The sequence below is a fragment of the Nicotiana sylvestris genome, chromosome 4 (assembly GCF_000393655.2).
Source record: "Nicotiana sylvestris chromosome 4, ASM39365v2, whole genome shotgun sequence".
In the NCBI taxonomy this organism is placed as follows: Eukaryota; Viridiplantae; Streptophyta; class Magnoliopsida; order Solanales; family Solanaceae; genus Nicotiana; species Nicotiana sylvestris.
In genome coordinates, this window is record NC_091060.1 from 118,426,827 (window position 1) to 118,448,299 (window position 21,473).

The following is a 21,473-nucleotide window of genomic DNA, read 5'->3' on the forward strand; positions in this document are numbered from 1 at the left end:
AATGTGGCTGGATGCGCTTAAAAGTTGGCATTTACACTGGTACAATTGGGGGTAGTTGGGAAGTGGGTCGATTACAAAGTGGTGTCCTTGAGATCCTTTGTATCATAGACCTGTAACTTACTGGATTTCTTTGTCCATGCTGCTTCTTTGTTCCCCTAAACAGCATTTAACTTTGATCTTTTAAAAATGTGCAGGGAATGTGGGAAACCTTTCATCTTGACTTCTGCTATGCAGAAGAGTTATGAGATGGTGTTCCTGGCTTTTAGTCAGAGGTGGCCTGTTCTTTTGTATGGCCCTGCCGGTGCAGGAAAAACTGCATTAATTTCAAAGTTAGCAGAACTTAATGGGGATCGGGGTATGTTGTTAGTTGCTCCATGTGGAATCAATCACCAATAGCATATGTATATCTTTTATGAGATGGAATTGTCTTTTGTTGCTTGGTTGTTGGCTGTGGATGTTTAGTTGAGCTCTTAAGGTTAATGTATCCCGACTTAAGGACCAAAGAGATGTAAACTAGTCAAAAAGTAGTCACGAACTTTAGAAAAGGTTAAAAGTAATTATTCCTACTCATATCAGATGTTGACATCTATGGAAAAGGTCTAATAATTTCCTTTCCCTCATTTATGTGGTTAATTTGAGTCTTCCAAAAAAATTAAATAAAAAGTGGTAGCATGCATTTGAATAATTAAGTTTAATATATTCCTTTAGTCCCCGTTTGTCACTTTGTTGAGGTTTAAATCTGATTCATTGAGATCTTAACCTTGTAAGTGCATTTGTTTCTTTTCCCTTACAATTACTTATTTTCTTTAAATAAATCTGATTCATTCCGAGCTTGTATGAGCCTTAAAATCGTTAAGACTTTCAATTAAAGAATCATGTGAAGATGTGCTTTAACCACTTCTTTATCCACTACCACCACATAACCTCCACCTCCAGCCTTCTCCGCACATCCCATTGACAACAGCCACCACTATTAATCACCTCCATTGCCCACCACTGCCAGTTGCCCTCAGCCACCACTAACCATAACCAGCCATCATCGCACAACCACCACCACCAACCCGCTAATGCCAGACACCGCTAAACCACCAATCACCTGCATCACCGGCCACCTCCACCTCAACCGATCTGTTACCATCACCAGCCACCACCACCAATCAACTCTACAAAAGAATCTGAGCATCATGCAGAACCTTAAGGTGGTAGTTTGAGTAGCCCAAGATCATCTAAATTCCTTCGGAAACCCTTGCACAACCGATAAGAAACAAGTGGAGCATTCTCTAACACCCTTCCGCGTGTGTAACACGGTTATGAGATTTACGCTTGGGTTTGATTTTTCTTTTGTTCAACATTTTTTGTTTTTTTTTTGAAGTAGAGAGAGATGAGGTCAATAGGAGTGAGCCTGGATTAAAGGGAGATAATTAGGCTCATTAGGCTAATGAGCAGGGTTGGGAAAGCGAGCTCTTCAGCGCTTTAAGTGTGAAGCAAAGTGACACAGTGTATGTTGCGCTTCAGAGTCCTGAAGCGAAGCGGCTTTAGTGAAGCGCTCGGTGAGCTGGTAATATTTGTGTTCATAAATATCTCAGACTCCACGTGAAGTCCAAGGCTTCAATAACAACAACAACAACAACAACAACCCAGTGTAATCCCACAAGTGGGGTCTGGGGGGGTAATATGTACGCAGACCTTACCTCTACCCGAGGGGCAGAGAGGCTGTTTCCAGGAGACCCTCGGCTCAAAGAGGCAACAAGAGACACTATATTAGTACTATCAATAGACTCATAATAAAACAACATAAAATACCATAAAATCCATAACATAACATAAATACCATAAAAACAAAGTAACAGCATATAGGAAATACGAGAAAGATGTAAGGTATTAATACACAACAGATAAAGCCCATCATCAGTAGTTGATCAATAGCATCCTAAGACTAACTCCTAACTGGCTAGTCTCACTCTAGTGCGCTGTAAAAAAGACATCACAATTTCCCCTAACCTACAACCTTAATGCTCGATCTCCACAATTCCCTGTTTAGGGCCATGTCCTCAGTAACCCTAAGTCGCGCCATATCCTGCCTGATCACCTCTCCCCAATACTTCTTAGGTCTCCCTCTACCTCTCCTCGTACCCACCACCGCCAGTCGTTCACACCTTCTCACCGGTGCATCAGTGTTCCTCCTCTGAATGTGCCCGAACCATCTGAGTCTTGCTTCCCGCATCTTGTCCTCCATGGGGGCCACACCCACCTTCTCTCGAATATCTTCATTTCTAATCTTATCCTTCCTTGTATGCCCGCACATCCACCTCAACATCCTCATCTCTGCAACTTTCATCCTCTGGATGTGTGAGATCTTCACCGGCCAACACTCGGTCCCATACAACATAGCAGGCCTAACCACTGCCCTATAAAATTTACCTTTCAGTAACAGTGGCACTTTCTTGTCACACAGGACTCCCGTCGCTAACCTCCATTTCATCCACCCCACCCCTATACGGTGTGTGACATCCTCGTCGATCTCCCCGGACCCCTGAATAAACGACCCCAGGTACTTGAAACTACCCCTCTTAGGGATGACTTGAGAATCAAGCCTCACTTCCACTCCCGCTTCCGTCGGCTCTGCCCCAAATTTGCACTCAAGGTATTCCGTCTTCGTCCTGCTCAACCTGAAACCTTTGGACTCAAGGGTATGTCTCCAAACCTCTAACCTCTCGCTGACGCCGCGTCGTGTCTCGTCGATTAGGACTATGTCATCAACAAATAAGGTGGAGATCCTTCTTCTTATCCCTGTATTGTTCCACCATCCTCCTAATAAGGTGGATAGCTTCTGTGGTAGATCGCCCCGGCATGAACCCGAACTGGTTGTCTGAAATAGACACCGTCCTTCGCACTCTCATTTCTACCACTCTCTCCCAAACTTTCATGGTATGACTTAGTAATTTAATACCCCTGTAGTTGTTACCAGCAGGGAAAAATTTCTTGTTCCCAGATGTATTAACAAACCCCTGAATAGTTTTCTTCATCTTGTCCTCTGCTTTCTCTTCTATATTCATGGATCTTTGTTGTGGTCCACACTGCCGGTACGGCACAATTTGAAGAACAGAGTTGTTTACATATTCTTGAACAGCCATTGCAAAAGGCTGGTTATTTCTTTCACAAGCTGAATGTGGTACCATCACTGGATATTCAAGTTTTATTGACGTTCTAGATTTGGAATTGATTTAAAAAGGCATTGTCATAAATTTTGAAAATTTAAGTTGGATAGACATTTGATTCCCAAGTTTGAATATATACTTGTATCACATGTGAGTATGGCCATCTATTGCCATCCACTTTCACAAATAGCTAACAGATGCTTTTGCTTATGGTGCTTTGAATAAGATCTTGGTTCGTTCTAACTGTGTCTGCTTTTTTCTTGTTGGTAAATGTTCACAAACATAGTTTTATTCCTTCACATGGATGAGCAAGTTGATGGCAAGATGTTAGTTGGCACTTATGTCTGTACAGAGCAACCTGGTGAATTCAGATGGCAGCCTGGTTCACTTACCCAGGTTTCTTACTCGTTTGAGAAATCAATTTATTTCATTATTCCTACCTTGTCATAGAGTGAGGATTATTATGATATGCAGGCTGTTTCCAATGGATTCTGGGTTGTCTTTGAGGATGTTGATAAAGCACCTCCTGATGTTCAGTGCATCTTATTGCCTCTGTTAGAAGGCGCAACTTCGTTCTTCACTGGGCATGGAGAGGTATTATGGAATGTTGTCTCTATCTGTTCTAGAAGATCTCATGCTTATCCTTTGATGTTTTTGACTGCATTCTCTTTTGTCTGGATTTGCTAATTAGCTTGTTTATATATATATATATATATATATATATATATATATACTTTTTTATTTTTTTATTTTTATGGTTGTAATATCTTGACTCTGTCCGACTTTATAATCCATTGAAAGCAAATTATGAAGGTAAGTGGTGGCCTACTGTTTCCATTGTGCGGTTTTGTGTAGCTCTTTAACTAGCTTCTTGGAAACATCTGTTTTATTTCAAGTTAATTATTTGTTTGATTTTTTGTAGCATTATTCTTATGCTTATTTATGCGCATGTTTAAATCAATTTGATAGTGATATTGATTGAACACTTCAATGATTGAAACTGTTCATTATTCTGAAGCAAGGAGATAAGTCAAGATGCTATGCTTTAGTCTTTACATCTGAATGGAAGTGAAATTCTTTTTCTTCTGATTCATTGGACAAGTTGTGATTTCCTAACTTGTGGCAACTATATCTTTCCCATATGGAATATATTCAGCAGTGCTTTAGCCATCATTATTCATATTCCATTTCCTGACAAATCTCAGAACAAAAAAGATGTTAGAGGACGGTGTGTGTATCTTGCCCATTTAGTTAGTTAAACAGATGATGTTGCTGTTTGCCACCATGATTTGTTGTTTCCGAAGGCTAGCCCCTTTTTTGGGTCTCCGTGCTGATTGATCCTTGGATCCTAGCATTCACAAGTTGATTGGTGAAATGCTACACTGCTTCTTGTGCATATTATCCTGATGATGAAGGAAAACTAATACGTATTAATCACTGCAGGCAATCCGAGTCCATGAAGGTTTTCGGTTATTTTCCACGATGACAAGCACTAAGATAGATATATCTATGGAAGGTTGGTATTGCGACTTAGTATAAATTTTGGTTTTCTTGTCCACGTTCTATGTACCTAACTTAAAAAAAAACATTCTTAGTATACTTGTTTGATTTTCCCTAGTTGCTAGTATTTTGGAGTCTGCTGTTAGTTTCTTTTCCCCCCTTTCCTTCTCTTTCCCTCAGTCTATTTGTGAAAATAGCACGCGCTCATGGTTTCCGATGCTTGGTAAGAAATAGATTCTGTATTTGGCTGTTTGCAGAAGTTTTTTTTTGTTGTTTTCTGATAATTGGTTGGTGAACTTCTTTTGCTGCTTGAGTGCTTCTCAAAAGTTCTGGTCGACTTTCTTCCTACATGTTTGCACTGTGATTAAATTTAAGTAGAAGTGGGTTTGGGACCTCAAAGTTCTCAAAGCTCTTTCCAAAATACCTTCAGTACCGTGTCAGTCACTTGTGTCTTTGGGTGGTCTGGCGTTCTCCAACAATTGTGAGTTCTTTCCCAATTGTTGGCTAGCATTCTCAGAGTGTGAGGAAAGCCAGCTCCGAGTTTAAAACTGACATGATTCTGGCATATGACAACTACAAGCTCTTGTTGTCAGGATTTGTCATTTTTTTAGTAGCTCCTATTAAAGGTGGATGTCTCTATTGACCGTTCGTAATGGTACCAATACTAATGTTTTGCTATTAATGTTATTGATGTCGATAAGACTTTCTTTTATTGCAACATTTATATCTTGTTATATATTTTACCCTTCTTTATTATTTTGGGTTCGTTTCCATCGTTAGCTGAAAGCGGCATCGTTCTTTAATAGGTAGGAGTTCTGTTAGTGCACTTTGGCGGAGAGTAATGATCGCACCTTCAAGTCATCAGGACTTGCTGAAGATTGTGAACAAGTGGTATCCAGAATTGGAGTCTCTGGCAGCACAACTTATTGGTACGATAGATCTAATGGTTCTTCATAGGTTTTCTACCTCTAGAATGTCTAATTCTGTGGGCACATTTTGCAGGAACATTTTATAGAGTTAATGAGCTAGTAGGATCTCATTTTGGAACTGGTGCCTATTTAGGTTTTCATGGAAGGTTTTCACTAAGGTAAGCTCTATCACGACCCGTCATTTGAATCTGTACAATATTGTCGGCTTTAACGATGTCTTACCAATTGCAGAGATCTTCTCAAATGGTGCAAGAGAATTGCAGGTTTAGGTGTTCATTTTAGCAGGGATGGTCTATCAGCTTATGAAAACATTTATAAGGAGGTCTTACATGATAACTAACGCTCAATTTGTCTTTTCCTTGCTAAATATTTCAGTTATGCTAAACAGGTGGATGATTTGACCTTGTAGGCTGTAGATATCTTTGCTTCCTTTTCAACTTCACATGAAAAACGGTTGGCTATTGTGAAAGAGATAGCTAAGATGTGGTCAGCAGGACCTGTGGACACATTGTATCCCATTGATAGGCCTGTTATTCAGGTATCTGTTATTTTGTAATGTGATATTTTCATAACTTACAATATAGCAGCTTCATTTTCTTATTTGCAACATCTCTGCAGGAACTTGCATCTGATTTACGTATCGGAAGGGTTATACTTAAGCGTAACCACAGGGCTGTGAGTGAATGAACTCTGATCTTTTTTGGTAGAGCATGATATGTTCTTTTGTTCCTTTCTGAAGTTCTTTACCATTGTTGTAGACCTGGGAAGAGAAGAAGCATTTCGTTGAGATTCGGAATCTAATCCACGTGCTTGAGAGGATAGCGTGCTCTGTTAAGTATAATGAGCCAGTTCTTTTGGTGGGTGAGACTGGTACAGGGAAAACCACTCTTGTACAGAGTCTTGCTTCAAGACTTGGTCAAAAACTTACAGTCCTGGTATGTTTGGGAAATATCTGTGAACAAGAGGAATTAAATTTGCATTTAACAGCCTTCCATTTCATCAACAAATTACATTATGTTGCAGAATTTGAGTCAGCAAAGTGATATCACAGACTTGTTGGGTGGATTCAAACCAATGGATGCTCAGTTCATCTGTATACCCCTTTATAAGGAGTTTGAGAACCTTTTTACCATTACATTTTCGTCCAAGGTAAGTTTCTAAATTTTACCTTTTTAAATGTTGTTTCTTTCAGCTTTAATCAATATCACATACTATTGTTTCAGGAGAATGAAGTTTTTCTTGTACGTTTAAGGAAGTTTGTATCTGAAAAGAATTGGAAGATGTTATTAGGCGGATTTCAGAAAGGTGTCGGAAAGATAATTGAAATAGGAAGATCTGGGTCTGGTACAAAGCGGAAGAGACCTTTGGAGGATAAACTGATAAAGGCTTGGGAAGCCTTTTCCCTGAAACTAGATAAAGCGCGTATGCAGATTAGTGCTTCTGGTGGAATGATATTTTCTTTTGTAGAAGGAGCTTTTATTTCTGCACTTAAGAATGGTGAATGGATACTGCTTGATGAGGTGAACTTGGCTCCTCCAGAGACCTTGCAGCGAGTTATCGGTGTACTTGAAGAAGAAACTGGATCTCTGTGTTTGACTGAAAGGGGTGATGTTGATTATGTCAGTAGACATTCGAACTTCCGCTTATTTGCCTGCATGAATCCTGCAACTGATGCTGGGAAGAGAGACTTGCCCATTTCGTTAAGGAGCAGATTTACAGAATATTTTGTTGATGATTTGTTGGACGACAAAGACCTTTCTTTGTTTATTAGTCAGTTTATTGATGGGGACCATTCAAATAGAGAACTAGTCAATAAAATTGTACAGTTCTATAAAGCAGCCAAGAAACAATCTGAAGAGAAGTTACAGGATGGTGCTAACCAGAAGCCCCAATATAGTTTAAGATCTCTTTACCGTGCACTAGAATACACAAAGAAAGCAGAGAGAACTTTTGGGCTTCCAAAAGCCCTTTATGATGGCTTTTGTATGTTTTTTCTGATTTCATTAGATGAACCAAGTGCTAAAATAATGAACCAATTGATTACTAAATATTTATTAGAGGGTAAAATACCTCCGCAGATCTCCTTTGATGCTTACTTGTTAGATAGAGGAAACTCAAGGTCTGATGATTTGGTGGAGAGCTATGTTTTGACTAAGAGTGTCAAGGAGCATATTAGAAACTTGGCGCGTGCCATATTTGTTGGAAGATACCCAGTTCTACTTCAGGGGCCAACATCTAGTGGAAAGACGAGCCTTGTCCAGTATCTTGCTGCTATAACTGGTCATGAGTTTGTGAGGATTAATAACCATGAACACACTGATCTGCAGGAGTACCTGGGTTCCTATGTTACTGATGCAAATGGGAAGCTTGTCTTCCATGAGGGTGCACTTGTTAAGGCGGTTCGCAATGGTCATTGGATAGTTCTAGATGAGCTCAACCTTGCCCCATCAGATGTGTTAGAGGCTTTGAACAGGTTGCTAGATGATAATAGAGAGCTTTTTGTCCCAGAGTTGTGTGAAACTGTTCGAGCACACCCAAACTTCATGTTGTTTGCCACTCAGAATCCACCTACCTTATATGGTGGTCGCAAAATGCTTTCACGAGCATTTCGCAACCGTTTCGTGGAGATCCATGTTGATGAAATTCCAGAAGATGAGTTGAGCACAATATTGACCAATAGGTGTGAAATCCCAGAAAGCTATGCTAGGAAAATGATTGCTGTCATGAAGGAACTACAATTGCATAGGCAGAGTACTAAAATCTTTGCTGGAAAACATGGTTTCATTACTCCACGTGATCTGTTTCGGTGGGCTAACCGTCTCAGGGAATTTGGGAAGTCCTACGAAGACCTAGCTCTTGACGGTTATTATTTGATGGCTGAGAGACTCCGAAATAATGACGAGAAAAAAGTTGTCCAGGCAGTTGTCGAACAGCAGTTGCGGGTTAGACTAGCTGAGGATGATATGTACAAGCAGGTTTTCTCTCTTTTACCTCCCGCTACTTATGCTGCATTCTACGTAGTAATAAGTTTTTAACACTCATTGTTGTTATTGATGCTGGGGAGATTCTTTCATCACTAGAATTTTATGGAGTTACCAGGTTTACGTTCCTTGACTTCTAAAGATATTGCAGAAAGTTCTCCTAATGAAATTATTTTTTGCTTGATACTGGTTTCTTAAATGTTGAAAGAGGAAGCCTGTTGATGCAGGTGCTGAGAGAGGGGGGAGGGGGAGGAGACTATATTCTTTTAAGGGCCGTTTGGTTGGAAAGAAGTTATCCTAGGATTAATTATCCCGGGATTAGCTATCCCGGAATTAGTTATTCCACCTTTCCACGGGGATAAAAAAACACTACAATCCCGGGATTAATTATACCGCAGTTTTCTACCGACCAAACATGGGATAAACTCTTCTTAAATTTAGTCGCGGGATTAGTTATTTCTTATCCCTCATACCAAACGAGCCCTTATTGATTAAGTAAATAGGATTTTATTTACAATGGCACAAATAGCACCCGTGTAGAAGGGAACAAATAGCACCCGTATACAAGGAATACAACAACAACACTACAAATCCAATGTAATCCCACAAGTGGGGTCCGAGGAGGGTAAGATTTTATCTAACTGTATACAAGGAATATACCAAAGAAAGAAAACCTTACAAAATGATATGGTTTTCTACAAACAACACCCAATCTTCTATACCTGTAGGAAACTCATGGGTGCGCCAAAAGAAAATTAGGGATGAAAGGCTATTCCTCAAATAAAGGGCAGTCTGGTACACAAAGCATCCCGTGTTCACGCAGGGTTCGGGGAATGACCGCAACCAAAGGGGTGTAATGTAGGCAACCCACCTTGATGCATAAGATGCTATTCTTCAAATGAACAAAATCCTTTTGTATTCCATCCAAAACTCTCCTATTTCTTTCTCTCTCGGGAGAATATATTATTTTCTTCCTGAATTACTAGCGATACTCGATGCAATATCTTCCTGGTGATGTTCAAAAGCTCATTATTATCATGAAATGGTAAAACCTAAAAGATAGAATCTACTTGGGTGTGGGAGAAAGAGATAGAGGGGGAGCAGATAGGTATGCTAATTAGATAGCCTATGACGGGTTAGGGGATTAAGAAGACCGAGTAAAGAAATGGTATTAGGTTAGATGGAATGCTGGGTCATCTTGTGGTGATCAAATTTTATTTGTGGAGGCAGTTGACAACCTTAGAAGGGTAGAAACTGTTGTAAGAGCGGAGCTATTGCATTAAGCGCACATGAGTCTTTTCTTATTTTAGTTGGCATTTGAGAACATCGTGTTCTCGTTTTTTTTTCCTGAATCAACAACTAAGACCAGATCAAAAGGAACCTTTCTGAATATAAATGTTACCTTTCTTAAAAAAAGGAACTTTCTGAAGTTGGCATGTAGTCGAATTATCGGATCTGAGTTACTTATTAGATTGATGTCATATTCTTTTGATTGTCTTGTGTCACTTGTTTCATATCAAACACATGTCATGGTGACCTTTCACTCTTTTCTTGGGGGATAAAGTAATTACTTATGGAAGTTGTGAGAAAAGACACCCGTAAACAATAAGTGTATATATATATATATACATATTTTTTTTTTGATAAGGCGAAGGTTTCATTAAAGGAGTACCAAGAAGGTACCTAAAAAATTACAAGTTACCGCATAGTTGCATCAGTTACCTTCCCAAAATACTTATAAAATCCATAAACTGATCTAAGTTTTCAACTATATTTCCTTTACACCAGAAATACAAGTTTTGAAGGCAACTGTTTTTTGCAAAAGCTAGGTGATTTCTTTGGTTCTCAAAACATATCTTATTCCTTTCCAACCAAATGGTCCAAAAGATGCAGAGGGGTATAAGTCTTCCAGGTTTTCTTCAGATCTTTCCTAATTTTCTGGTATTGCCAACACAACAGTAGGTCTTTCACATTCCTTGGCATCACCCAATGAACTCCACTCATGTTCAGAAAAAGATTCCAAATTTGTTGTATTTGGCTACAATGCAAAAAAGAAGATGTTCCATCGATTCTTGGGACCTTTCACACAAAAAACATCTACTGCACAAAGGTATTCCTCTTCTCTGTAACATCTCTTGAGTTAAGCATGCCCGCCTAGCTACAATCCATCCGAAACAAACAACTTTAATAAACAAAACGTATATCAAAGGCTAAATACCTAGATACCCCTTAAACTTGGTACCATTTGTAAGTTAAGACACTTCAACTTTCAGAGTGACCATATAGTCACTTTAACTCGGCTAAAGTGTATCTCTTAAATTCAAGTGTCTGATGTGGCAAACTGCATGTTCAAAAAAACAATTTTGAGCGCATGAGTCCTTTTGTACCCCTTTTCATTTTATATTTGGAAAAAACTCTTAAATTTATAGTGATCTCCTCCCACCTCCAGCGAGCATGCGATCGAAAATAATGGCCGCTCCAATCTAACAATGACCCTATAGTCACATCTCTCACCCTTTCAAAATTGAAATTATCCACTCAAAATTCAATGACCCCCCCCCCTCCCAAATTTGCATTTTACTCTCCCCCATCAAAAACCAAAACTACTTCAAATTTTAGATTGGCAGATCAACAAAAACCTCGAAAATGTCTAATTTTAATCTTAAAAAACGGAAATCTAGGTGATGGAAATCCAAACGCTTTCATCTCAGCTAAAATTTTTTCCTTATTTAGTTAGGCATAACAAGTCAAGCACAATTGAAGCCAACTTTAAAATTTTCTGGCTGCTAACGTCATTTTTTGATGATGAAAAACTTTGTTACTGGGTTAGCCTCTAACTGACAATTTTAAAATCGTTGGTTAATTATCGCTATTAATTAAATCAAGAACAGAGTTCAAGAACTAAAAATAACATTAATTTTTGTCCTTACAGTCAAAGGAGTAGAGTGAGAACTAAATTTAAATATGGAATAAGCAAAAGATGGATATGACTAGCGAGGACTAGGCTTGGGAAGAGATGATGATATCCGACACTGGAGAAGAAGAAGGGACGGTACAAGGTTGGGAAGAAAGGGAGGAGACAATCCGGGGGTGGGGAGCAGAGTTTTGTTTTTTTCTTTTTTATTTATTTCTTATTGTATTTTTAGGCTTTTTAGTTACTTGTAAAAGACGTATCGTTCAGTAACTGGTTCACTTGACATGGCAATAGGAAGTGTGCTTTGCGCTCCTAGCTTTATGGACACTTGTGTTTAAGCGGCACACTTTGGCCGAGTTAAAGTGTCAATTTGGTCATTAGGAAAGTAAAATATCTAACTTACAAATCATGTCAAGTTTAAGTGGCTATCTAGGTATTTGGCCTATATCAAAACGTAAAGGTTGCCTACATAAATACAAGGGGGAATCGAGCTATTCTCTACGAAAGGCACACACTCATCATCTATACAAGCGGCAATCAAGTTAATCTAAATAAATGTCACCTCATAATCTGTTTTGTATTCCACCATTTCAGATGGCCTTCTATTTCTTTCTATCCACAGTACCACATAACTGCCATGGAGGCTACATCCCAAGCCTCCTATTCCTAAATGCCTTGTCCATGATTTCCTTACTTTTGATACTCCCTCCGACCCAATTTTTGTGATGCACTTCGGCTAGGCACGGAGTTTAAGAAAAAAAGGATAGACTTTTGAAATTTATGGTCTAAAATTAACCATAGATATTTGTGGCTATAAATCATCTCATTAAAGGTAAGTGGGTAGCTTGAAGCTAAATTGTTTCATTTCCAAAAATAAGAAGTATCATTCTTTATGGGGCAGACTAAATGGGAAAGTGCATCACATAAATTGCGACAAAGGAAGAATTTGTTATTGTACTTTGAACAAACTTAGAACATTCCACCAAAGCTGGCTGGTCTGCAGTGCATTATTAAATGGTTCACATCTTCACGTAAGCATTTGCACATGAAGCATGAAGTAACTTGCTAGTTTGCCTTCTCAAATTTTCCTTTTTATTATTTCTCATCTTGTCTAAGATGAACTTAATTGGAGCAACATGATCATTGGCGAAATGGTCATGCCAGTAAACACTTGTGATCTGCTGAAGTGTTGGAATTATAATGGGGGTATAGTGAGACAGTAGAAATGGTGGCGATTGGTTCCTGCTTGCATAGTTGGTGCTGTTGTAGTAGTATTACTTCTTGCCACTATCAATGTGAATATTAAAACCTACCGTGTAGCTCGTAGTATCAGCGCTGGTGTATACGGAATGTTCTCCTCCTTAATACCTTGTATAGGACTTCATGGAGAAGATGCTTCTCTCCTTTACCTTCCATTTCAAGGAGTGCTGTTCTGATAGGATAATATTCCGTCTAGAGAGCAGAGTGCTCCATTAGATAATTCCTCCATCCCCCAGTTTTGTAACTTATCCCTAAACCTTAAATTACATATTGTTTTCCCGATTTGTTCTTCATAGACGTAGTGAATTATTGCCTCTCTGGCTCGAGGTATGAAAATCCACATGGTATTTGAAACTTATGGAGTCACCACAACACCGTTTATGCCTACAGAAGCTAATCTTGTATACACTACATGCCATGTAAGTGACGTACCAGCTGAATGTTTCCCATTCCTTCATGATGCTTCTCCGCAGACCACATACATAGGATATGATAATGTTGCTCGTTCTCCACCCCGTCCTGAATACCAAACTTGTCTGCGATTACAGTTCCCCAAAGTGCATGTTCTTTATTCTTGAACTTTTAGCCACTTCCCTAGGATGGTGTTGTTGAACGTCTTCAAATCTCTTACTTCAAGCCTTCCAATCCTGATGGATTCTGTGACCACCTTTCAGCTCACCAAGTGGAATTCCTTGTTCCATCATTATTGTTCCACTAGAAATTCCAATGAGACTTTCCAGCTTTTCAATAACACTTACGGGTGCACGCATAAATGACATGTAGTACATCGTGATGCATGAAAGAGTACTCTTGTCCAGCCTCTCCTTGCCTACTTTTGATAGATATATCTTCTACCACCATGCGAGTCTCTTCTCAACTCTCTAAGTGATAGGATACTTGGTTTATCCTCCTGTTAGAGATAGCTATGTAATTGTCCCACATTGGAATATGAGTAGTATCCCCTTTGTATAGAGTAGCTATAAATAGCACCTCTTGTATTGCATCACATACAATATCAATATATCATATTTTCTCCCGTGCCTTCTCACATGGTATCAGAGCTATTGTGAGAGATTTATCGCTGTGCATAAATTCCAGCGATTCCGGGAAGTAAATCAGTCACCGAAACCCTTTTTTTCCGGCGACTTTCAAAGTTGTTTTGCGTCTGCCTTGTCTCGGTCAGTGTTGTGCACAAAATCCAACACTACCACAAGAGTAGTCACTGTCCGGCGACCAAATCCCAGTGAAAATCTCCGGCGGTACTGTAGCTGTCCAAAGAAAATTTTCCGGCGAAGTTCCAACGTTGCGTGGGCCACCTTCCGGCCATTTTTTGGCGACGACTCTTCAGGACAGATTGTTTCCCTTGCAATTCCGAGCCTACCCATCCAGGTTACACCAAATTCCGACCACTTTTTTATTTTTCCGGCGTGAATAGTGATTTCAAAAAGTTGACTTCCGGCCATTTTTTGAAAAAGTTCCTTCAGAACAGTTGGGTCTTCTGGTAATTCCGATCCTACCCCTACTGTTTTTATTTCATTCCGACCACTTTGAATATTTTCCGGCTGCAACAGTAACTTTCCAACTGCTACAGTAGTTTACTATTCTGGTTCAGTGTTCCTTACTCTATTTTCAGTGGATTACAGTTGATTATTTCTCTTATTTGGTAATAATTTACAAGATGTCTTTGGGAATTGATGTTTTTGGGTCTAAAAGCATGAGTTCTGGAAACTCTAATGTTATGATTACCTCGGAACCTTTAATGGGAGGTTCAAACTACTTAGCTTGGGCTTCATCTGTCGAGTTGTGGTGTAAAGGTCAAGGTGTGCAAGATCATCTGATTAAACAGTCTAGCGAAGGAGATGAAAAGGCGATAGCGCTTTGGGCAAAAATTGATGCTCAATTATGTAGCATCTTGTGGCGTTCTATTGATTCTAAGTTGATGCCTTTGTTTCGGCCATTCCAGACATGTTATTTGGTTTGGGCAAAGGCTCGTACGTTATACACTAATGATATATCTCGCTTCTATGATGTGATATCACGGATGACAAACTTAAAGAAGCAAGAATTAGATATGTCTACTTACTTGGGTCAGGTACAGGCAGTCATGGAGGAATTTGAGACATTGATGCCAGTTTCTGCTAGTGTGTCAAAACAACAAGAGCAGCGACAGAAAATGTTTCTAGTTCTTACACTCGCTGGACTTCCTCATGATCTTGATTCAGTACGAGACCAGATTTTGGCGAGTCCGACTGTCCCTACAGTTGATGAATTATTCTCTCGATTACTTCGCCTTGCTGCAGCACCAAGTCACCCAGTGATTTCATCACAGATACTTGATTCCTCTGTTCTTGCATCCCAGACAGTGGATGTTCGGGCATCTCAAGCTATGGAGAATAGACGAGGAGGCGGTCGTTTTGGGAGATCTAGACCCAAGTGTTCTTATTGTCACAAACTTGGACACACTCGCGAAATGTGTTATTCCTTAAATGGCCGTCCACCCAAAAATGCCTACGTTGCTCAGAGCGAGACTACAGGTAACCAGGGCTTTTCTGTATCTAAAGAAGAATATAATGAGCTCCTTCAGTATCGAGCAAGTAAGCAAACATCTCCACAAGTAGCCTCAGTTGCCCAGACTGACACTCCTATTGCTGGTAATTCTTTTGCTTGTGTTTCCCAGTCTAGTACTCTTGGACCATGGGTCATGGACTCAGGCGCTTCTGATCATATCTCTGGTAATAAATCACTTTTGTCGAATATTGTATATTCACAGTCTCTTCCTACTGTTACTTTAGCCAATGGATGTCAAACTAAGGCACAAGGAGTTGGACAAGCCAACCCATTGTCTTCTATCACCCTAGATTCCGTTCTTTATGTTCCTGGTTGTCCTTTTAGTCTTGCATCTTGTTAGTCGTTTGACTCGTGCCCTCAATTGTGGTATATATTTTATTGATGATTCTTTTATTATGCAGGACCGCAGTACGGGACGGACAATTGGTACAGGTCGTGAATCAGAAGGTCTTTACTACCTTAACTCGCTCAGTCCTTCCACAACATGTCTAGTTACAGATCCTCCAGATCTAATCCACAGACGTTTAGGACATCCGAGTTTATCCAAACTTCAAAAGATGGTGCCTAGTTTATCCAGTTTGTCTAGATTAGATTGTGAGTCGTGTCAGCTTGGGAAACATACCCGAGCTTCCTTTACGCGTAGTGTTGAGAGTCATGCAGAGTCTGTTTTCTCCTTGGTTCATTCTGATATATGGGGTCCTAGTAGAGTCAGTTCAACCTTGGGATTTCGTTATTTTGTTAGCTTTATTGATGATTACTCAAGATGTACTTGGCTTTTCTTAATGAAAGATCGTTCTGAGTTATTCTCTATATTCCAGAGTTTTTGTGCTGAAATCAAAAACCAATTTGGTGTCTCTATCCGCATTTTTCGCAGTGATAATGCCTTAGAATATGTATCTTCTCAGTTTCAGCAGTTTATGTCTTCTCATGGAATTATTCATCAGACATCTTGTCCTTATACCCCTCAGCAAAATGGGGTTGCAGAAAGAAAGAATAGGCACCTTATTGAGACTGCTCGCACACTTCTAATTGAGTCTCGTGTTCCGCTGCGTTTTTGGGGCGATGCAGTTCTCACAGCTTGTTATTTGATTAATAGGATGCCTTCATCTCCCATCAAGGGTCAGATTCCACATTCAATATTGTTTCCCCAGTCAGCCTTATACCCTCTTCCACCTCGGGTTTTTGGGAGCACATGTTTTGTTCATAACTTAGCCCCGGGGAAAGATAAGTTAGCTCCTCGTGCTCTCAAGTGTGTCTTCCTTGGTTATTCTCGTGTTCAGAAGGGATATCGTTGTTATTCACCTGATCTTCATAGGTACCTTATGTCAGCTGACGTCACATTTTTCGAGTCTAAACCTTTCTTCACAACTGATGTCACTTCTGCTGACCACCATGACATATCTGAGGTCTTACCTATACCGACTTTTGAGGAGTTTAGTAATCCTCCTCCACCTTCAACCACAGAGGTTTCACCCATACCAACTTTTGAGGAGTCCAGTGTTATCCCTCCTAGTTCCCCAGCCATAGGAACACCACTCTTGACTTATCATCGTCGTTCGCGCCCTACATCAGGCCCATCTGGTTCTCGTCCTGCACCTGACACGACTCCTACTGCGGATCCTGCTCCTAGTACACCGATTGCACTTCGAAAAGGTATACGGACCACACTAAACCCTAATCCTCATTATGTTGGTTTGAGTTATCATCGTCTGTCATCTCCCCATTATGCTTTTATATCTTCATTGTCCTCGGTTTCCATCCCTAAGTCTACAGGTGAAGCATTGTCTCATCCAGGATGGCGACAGGCTATGAGTGACGAGATGTCTGCTTTACATACAAGTGGTACATGGGAGCTTGTTCCTCTTCCTTCAGGTAAATCTACCGTTGGTTGTCGTTGGGTTTATGCAGTCAAAGTTGGTCCCGATGGCCAGATTGATCGACTTAAGGCACGTCTTGTTGCCAAAGGATACACTCAAATATTTGGGCTAGATTACAGTGATACCTTCTCTCCAGTGGCTAAAGTGGCATCAGTTCGCCTTTTTCTATCCATGGCTGCAGTTCGTCATTGGCCCCTCTATCAGTTGGACATTAAGAATGCCTTTCTTCATGGTGATCTTGAGGATGAGGTTTATATGGAGCAACCACCTGGTTTTATTGCTCAGGGGGAGTCTCGTGGCCTTGTATGTCGCTTGCGTCGGTCACTTTATGGTCTAAAGCAGTCTCCTCGAGCCTGGTTTGGTAAGTTCAGCACGGTTATCCAGGAGTTTGGCATGACTCGTAGTGAAGCTGATCACTCTGTGTTTTATTGCCACTCTGCTTCAAGTCTATGTATTTATCTGGTAGTCTATGTTGATGATATTGTTATTACGGGCAATGATCAGGATGGTATTACTAATCTGAAGCAGCATCTCTTCCAGCACTTTCAAACTAAGGATCTAGGCAGATTGAAGTACTTTCTAGGTATTGAGGTTGCTCAATCTAGCTCAGGTATTGTTATTTCTCAAAGGAAATATGTGTTAGACATTCTTGAGGAAACAGGGATGACAGGTTGCAGACCTGTTGACACGCCGATGGATCCGAATTCTAAACTTCTGCCTGGACAGGGGGAGCCGCTTAGCGATCCTGCAAGCTATAGGCGGCTGGTTGGTAAATTAAATTATCTCACAGTGACTAGGCCCGACATTTCTTATCCTGTGAGTGTTGTAAGTCAGTTTATGAATTCTCCCTGTGATAGTCATTGGGATGCAGTTGTCCGCATTATCCGGTATATAAAATCGGCTCCAGGTAAAGGATTACTGTTTGAGGATCGAGGTCATGAGCAGATCGTTGGGTACTCGGATGCTGATTGGGCAGGATCACCTTCTGATAGACGTTCTACGTCTGGATATTGTGTTTTAGTAGGAGGAAATTTGGTGTCCTGGAAAAGTAAGAAACAGAATGTAGTTGCTCGGTCTAGTGCAGAAGCAGAATACCGAGCAATGGCTATGGCAACATGTGAACTAGTCTGGACCAAACAATTGCTCAAGGAGTTGAAATTTGGTGAAATCAGTCGGATGGAACTTGTGTGCGATAATCAAGCTGCACTTCATATTGCATCAAATCCGGTGTTTCATGAGAGAACTAAACACATTGAGATTGATTGTCACTTCGTCAGAGAAAAGATACTCTCAGGAGATATTACTACGAAGTTTGTGAGATCGAATGATCAACTTGCAGATATTTTCACCAAGTCCCTCACTAGTCCTCGCATTGATTATATATGTAACAAGCTCGGTACATATGATTTATATGCTCCGGCTTGAGGGGGAGTGTTAGAGATAGCTATGTAATTGTCCCACATTGGAATAGGAGTAGTATCCCCTTTGTATAGAGTAGCTATAAATAGCACCTCTTGTATTGCATCACATACAATATCAATATATCATATTTTCTCCCGTGCCTTCTCACACCTCCGTTTTCTGAGAGTCCACCACTTTGTTTGCGTCTGTCGTTGTGGCCTTCCTTTGATTTTTGGGACTGATACTTATTTGCTTGATGACGTATTTTCTTTTTAATTTAAAGACATGGCATTTTAATAGAGGTGTAGTCTATGTAATCATTTACGTATGCAGATTCTCCCGTCTCTGTTTGCAAGTGCTAAAATTAAGTTAGGCTACCGAGCTTTCTTTGGTTTCAGCTTGTAAGTGATTTTTATCTCCTATCTATTAGCTCCGTTCCCGCAAGTTCTTGCAGGACCTTAAAATGTTGTAACACGTAACCTGTATCAACGTTCCCATGGTTTAAGTTTTGATTATATGCGTGCTGTATATATAGACGATATGAAAATTTCGTCTAGTTCAACCAGACTCGACATTTCCTTGGTCTAATGTTTTAACTATAAATGTCCATATACATGGAAGGTGAGCAAATCTGATAATCTGTTTTGTATACTTGTTTAATAGTTCACCTTTTTTTTGAGTAGTGTTAAATGTTCCAAGAATTTTATAGGGTACAGCAGAAATGTTGGATGATCCTTCTGATTTCTTGGTTCTGCATGCACTCACTGTAGCATGTGCAAACAGAGTGCTACCAAATTGCTTGAATACACTGAGTGCTATTTTTGGGGTGCAGGACGGAGGAGATGGAAATAAGGTCTTGGAGGTTGACAAGCATTCAGGAGTCGCGGGAAAGCTGGGAAAGTATGTGGTATAAAGTAATTAACTTTAAAGTGCTTTTTGATTGTGGTTAGCTTCAGCTTCTTTTTGTTGCAGAATTGTTTGGACGAGAAGTATGAGGAGGTTGTACTTTCTTGTTGAGCGTTGTTACAAGCTGCGTGAGCCTGTTCTCCTTGTTGGTGAAACGGGGGGAGGGAAAACTTCTGTTTGCCAGCTGCTAAGTATTATTTTGGGTTCGAAATTGCACATTTTGAATTGCCATCAATACACAGAAACATCTGATTTTCTCGGGGTTAGCTTACTTTCCCTGTTTCTTCTAGATCGTGCAACTTGTGTTTATTGGTCCTCGTTGATTCTATCATCTGATTTTCTGTAAATGTTTACGTATTTCATTTCATGCTTTCTATATTTATCTTACGGCAATGGTTTTGTATTATGATATACTTACCAGGGTTTCTATCCTGTACGAGAAAGATCTAGAATTTCTACAGAGTTCAAGCACCTTTGTGAGAAGTTGATGAATTCCAAGGCTTTTGTGAACTATCCTGGTGATTCTGTATGTTTATCCCCATTCGTTATTCTGGTATGAGACGAGATTCATTTCTTTCATTATTAAAAACACTGATGTTTCTTGTCACATATATGCTCTGCAGATGATTTCTTTAGATATCAATCAAGCTTCTACTACTCTTCATAAGCTGTCTGTGATTTTAAGTAGTTACAGGCAGTGTCTGCTACGCCATCCTGATGTAACTGGTCAAGATGTCGACTACATTGGACAGCTGAATTTGGACTTAGTTCAACTGCACCAGAAATGGCAGACCATTTTTATGTGGCAAGATGGACCTCTTGTTGAAGCGATGAAGAAAGGGGAGTTGTTTCTTGTTGATGAAATCTCTTTAGCCGATGACAGTGTACTTGAAAGACTAAACAGCGTGTTGGAGCCAGAAAGGAAACTGGTAGTTAACTTGTCATGGTTTATAGAGATAGTACTCAGATGATTAACATTTGAATTCGATTGCCTTCCAAAATAAGAATCTTAAAGTCAAGTCTCATACTTGATAGGTTGAAATTAGATATTACTGCATTTGTTTCAGAGCTTGCATCATCTGTCATTTCCTAGGAGGTGTATTTTTCTGTTGTTTTGATGCAAATTTTCCTACTATGCTGTTTATGCATGTTCTAGATTTTTACATATGAAATAGCTAGCTTGTGCTCCTGGTTTGTTTCTGTCTGTGCAGTGTGCTCCCAGCTTGACTTTCCTGCTTCCTTATTACATGCCACCTTTTCTTATTTGTCTTGTTAACTTTGGCCAATTTTGTTTTGATTATTCATTTTCTTTTCCTTACAGTGCTAATTTGTTCGTTCATTGTATATCTGGTATTCTGCAGTCTTTGGCTGAGAAAGGAGGGTCTGATCTCCAGAAAATAACTGCTCATCCTGACTTTTTCCTACTTGCAACAATGAATCCTGGTGGCGATTTCGGCAAGAAGGAATTGTCTCCTGCCCTTCGCAATAGGTTCACGGAGATCTGGGTACCACCTATTACTGAGTTGGATGAGCTTAAAAGTATTGCTCTTGAGAGGTCTGTAATGTTTGGTTTTTATTTTTCTACCAATTCCATTAAGATGACTTGCTTTTCATGAGTGGCTGATTAATGGTCTTATTTGATTTGACAAACTTTGTTTTGCAGCATTTCAAATGCAAACTTTAGTGTGCTGGTAGATCTTATGATGAAATTTTGGGAGGTATGCAGTTTCGGTATATTATATAGCCTTAGTTTGTCGTAAAGGCTTTACATGCCTGCACAGCCAGTTCAACTTTTTATGCAAGCATCGGTCGGGCTTACATGGCGTGAAACTCGTCACTACCTCATAAGGGCGTGAGACCATAGCATGTTACACAATGAAATAAGAGGTCTTATTTGGGACCATACGTAGTAATATACTGGCCCAACCATGGAAGGTTGCATATAATTTTGTGTCAATTTCCCTTATTCCTGGTACCAA

The 21,473-nt window shown here is 39.9% G+C and overlaps 1 protein-coding gene across 1 annotated transcript in view; it reads left to right on the top strand.

Moving 5' to 3' along the window:
• The window catches only part of LOC104210255 (midasin), a 64,086-nt gene that overhangs the window by 4,409 nt on the left and 38,204 nt on the right, over nucleotides 1-21,473 (top strand). The window contains exons 6-23 of the mRNA XM_070172203.1: nucleotides 195-355; nucleotides 3,445-3,554; nucleotides 3,633-3,752; nucleotides 4,602-4,674; nucleotides 5,465-5,587; nucleotides 5,661-5,745; nucleotides 5,819-5,909; nucleotides 5,997-6,125; nucleotides 6,206-6,262; nucleotides 6,346-6,522; nucleotides 6,611-6,736; nucleotides 6,811-8,562; nucleotides 19,421-19,488; nucleotides 19,561-19,756; nucleotides 19,916-20,020; nucleotides 20,118-20,423; nucleotides 20,856-21,049; nucleotides 21,158-21,212. Of these exons, the coding sequence (XP_070028304.1) occupies nucleotides 195-355; nucleotides 3,445-3,554; nucleotides 3,633-3,752; nucleotides 4,602-4,674; nucleotides 5,465-5,587; nucleotides 5,661-5,745; nucleotides 5,819-5,909; nucleotides 5,997-6,125; nucleotides 6,206-6,262; nucleotides 6,346-6,522; nucleotides 6,611-6,736; nucleotides 6,811-8,562; nucleotides 19,421-19,488; nucleotides 19,561-19,756; nucleotides 19,916-20,020; nucleotides 20,118-20,423; nucleotides 20,856-21,049; nucleotides 21,158-21,212 (3,928 nt within the window). The remainder of the gene's footprint in view (nucleotides 1-194; nucleotides 356-3,444; nucleotides 3,555-3,632; nucleotides 3,753-4,601; nucleotides 4,675-5,464; nucleotides 5,588-5,660; nucleotides 5,746-5,818; nucleotides 5,910-5,996; nucleotides 6,126-6,205; nucleotides 6,263-6,345; nucleotides 6,523-6,610; nucleotides 6,737-6,810; nucleotides 8,563-19,420; nucleotides 19,489-19,560; nucleotides 19,757-19,915; nucleotides 20,021-20,117; nucleotides 20,424-20,855; nucleotides 21,050-21,157; nucleotides 21,213-21,473) is intronic.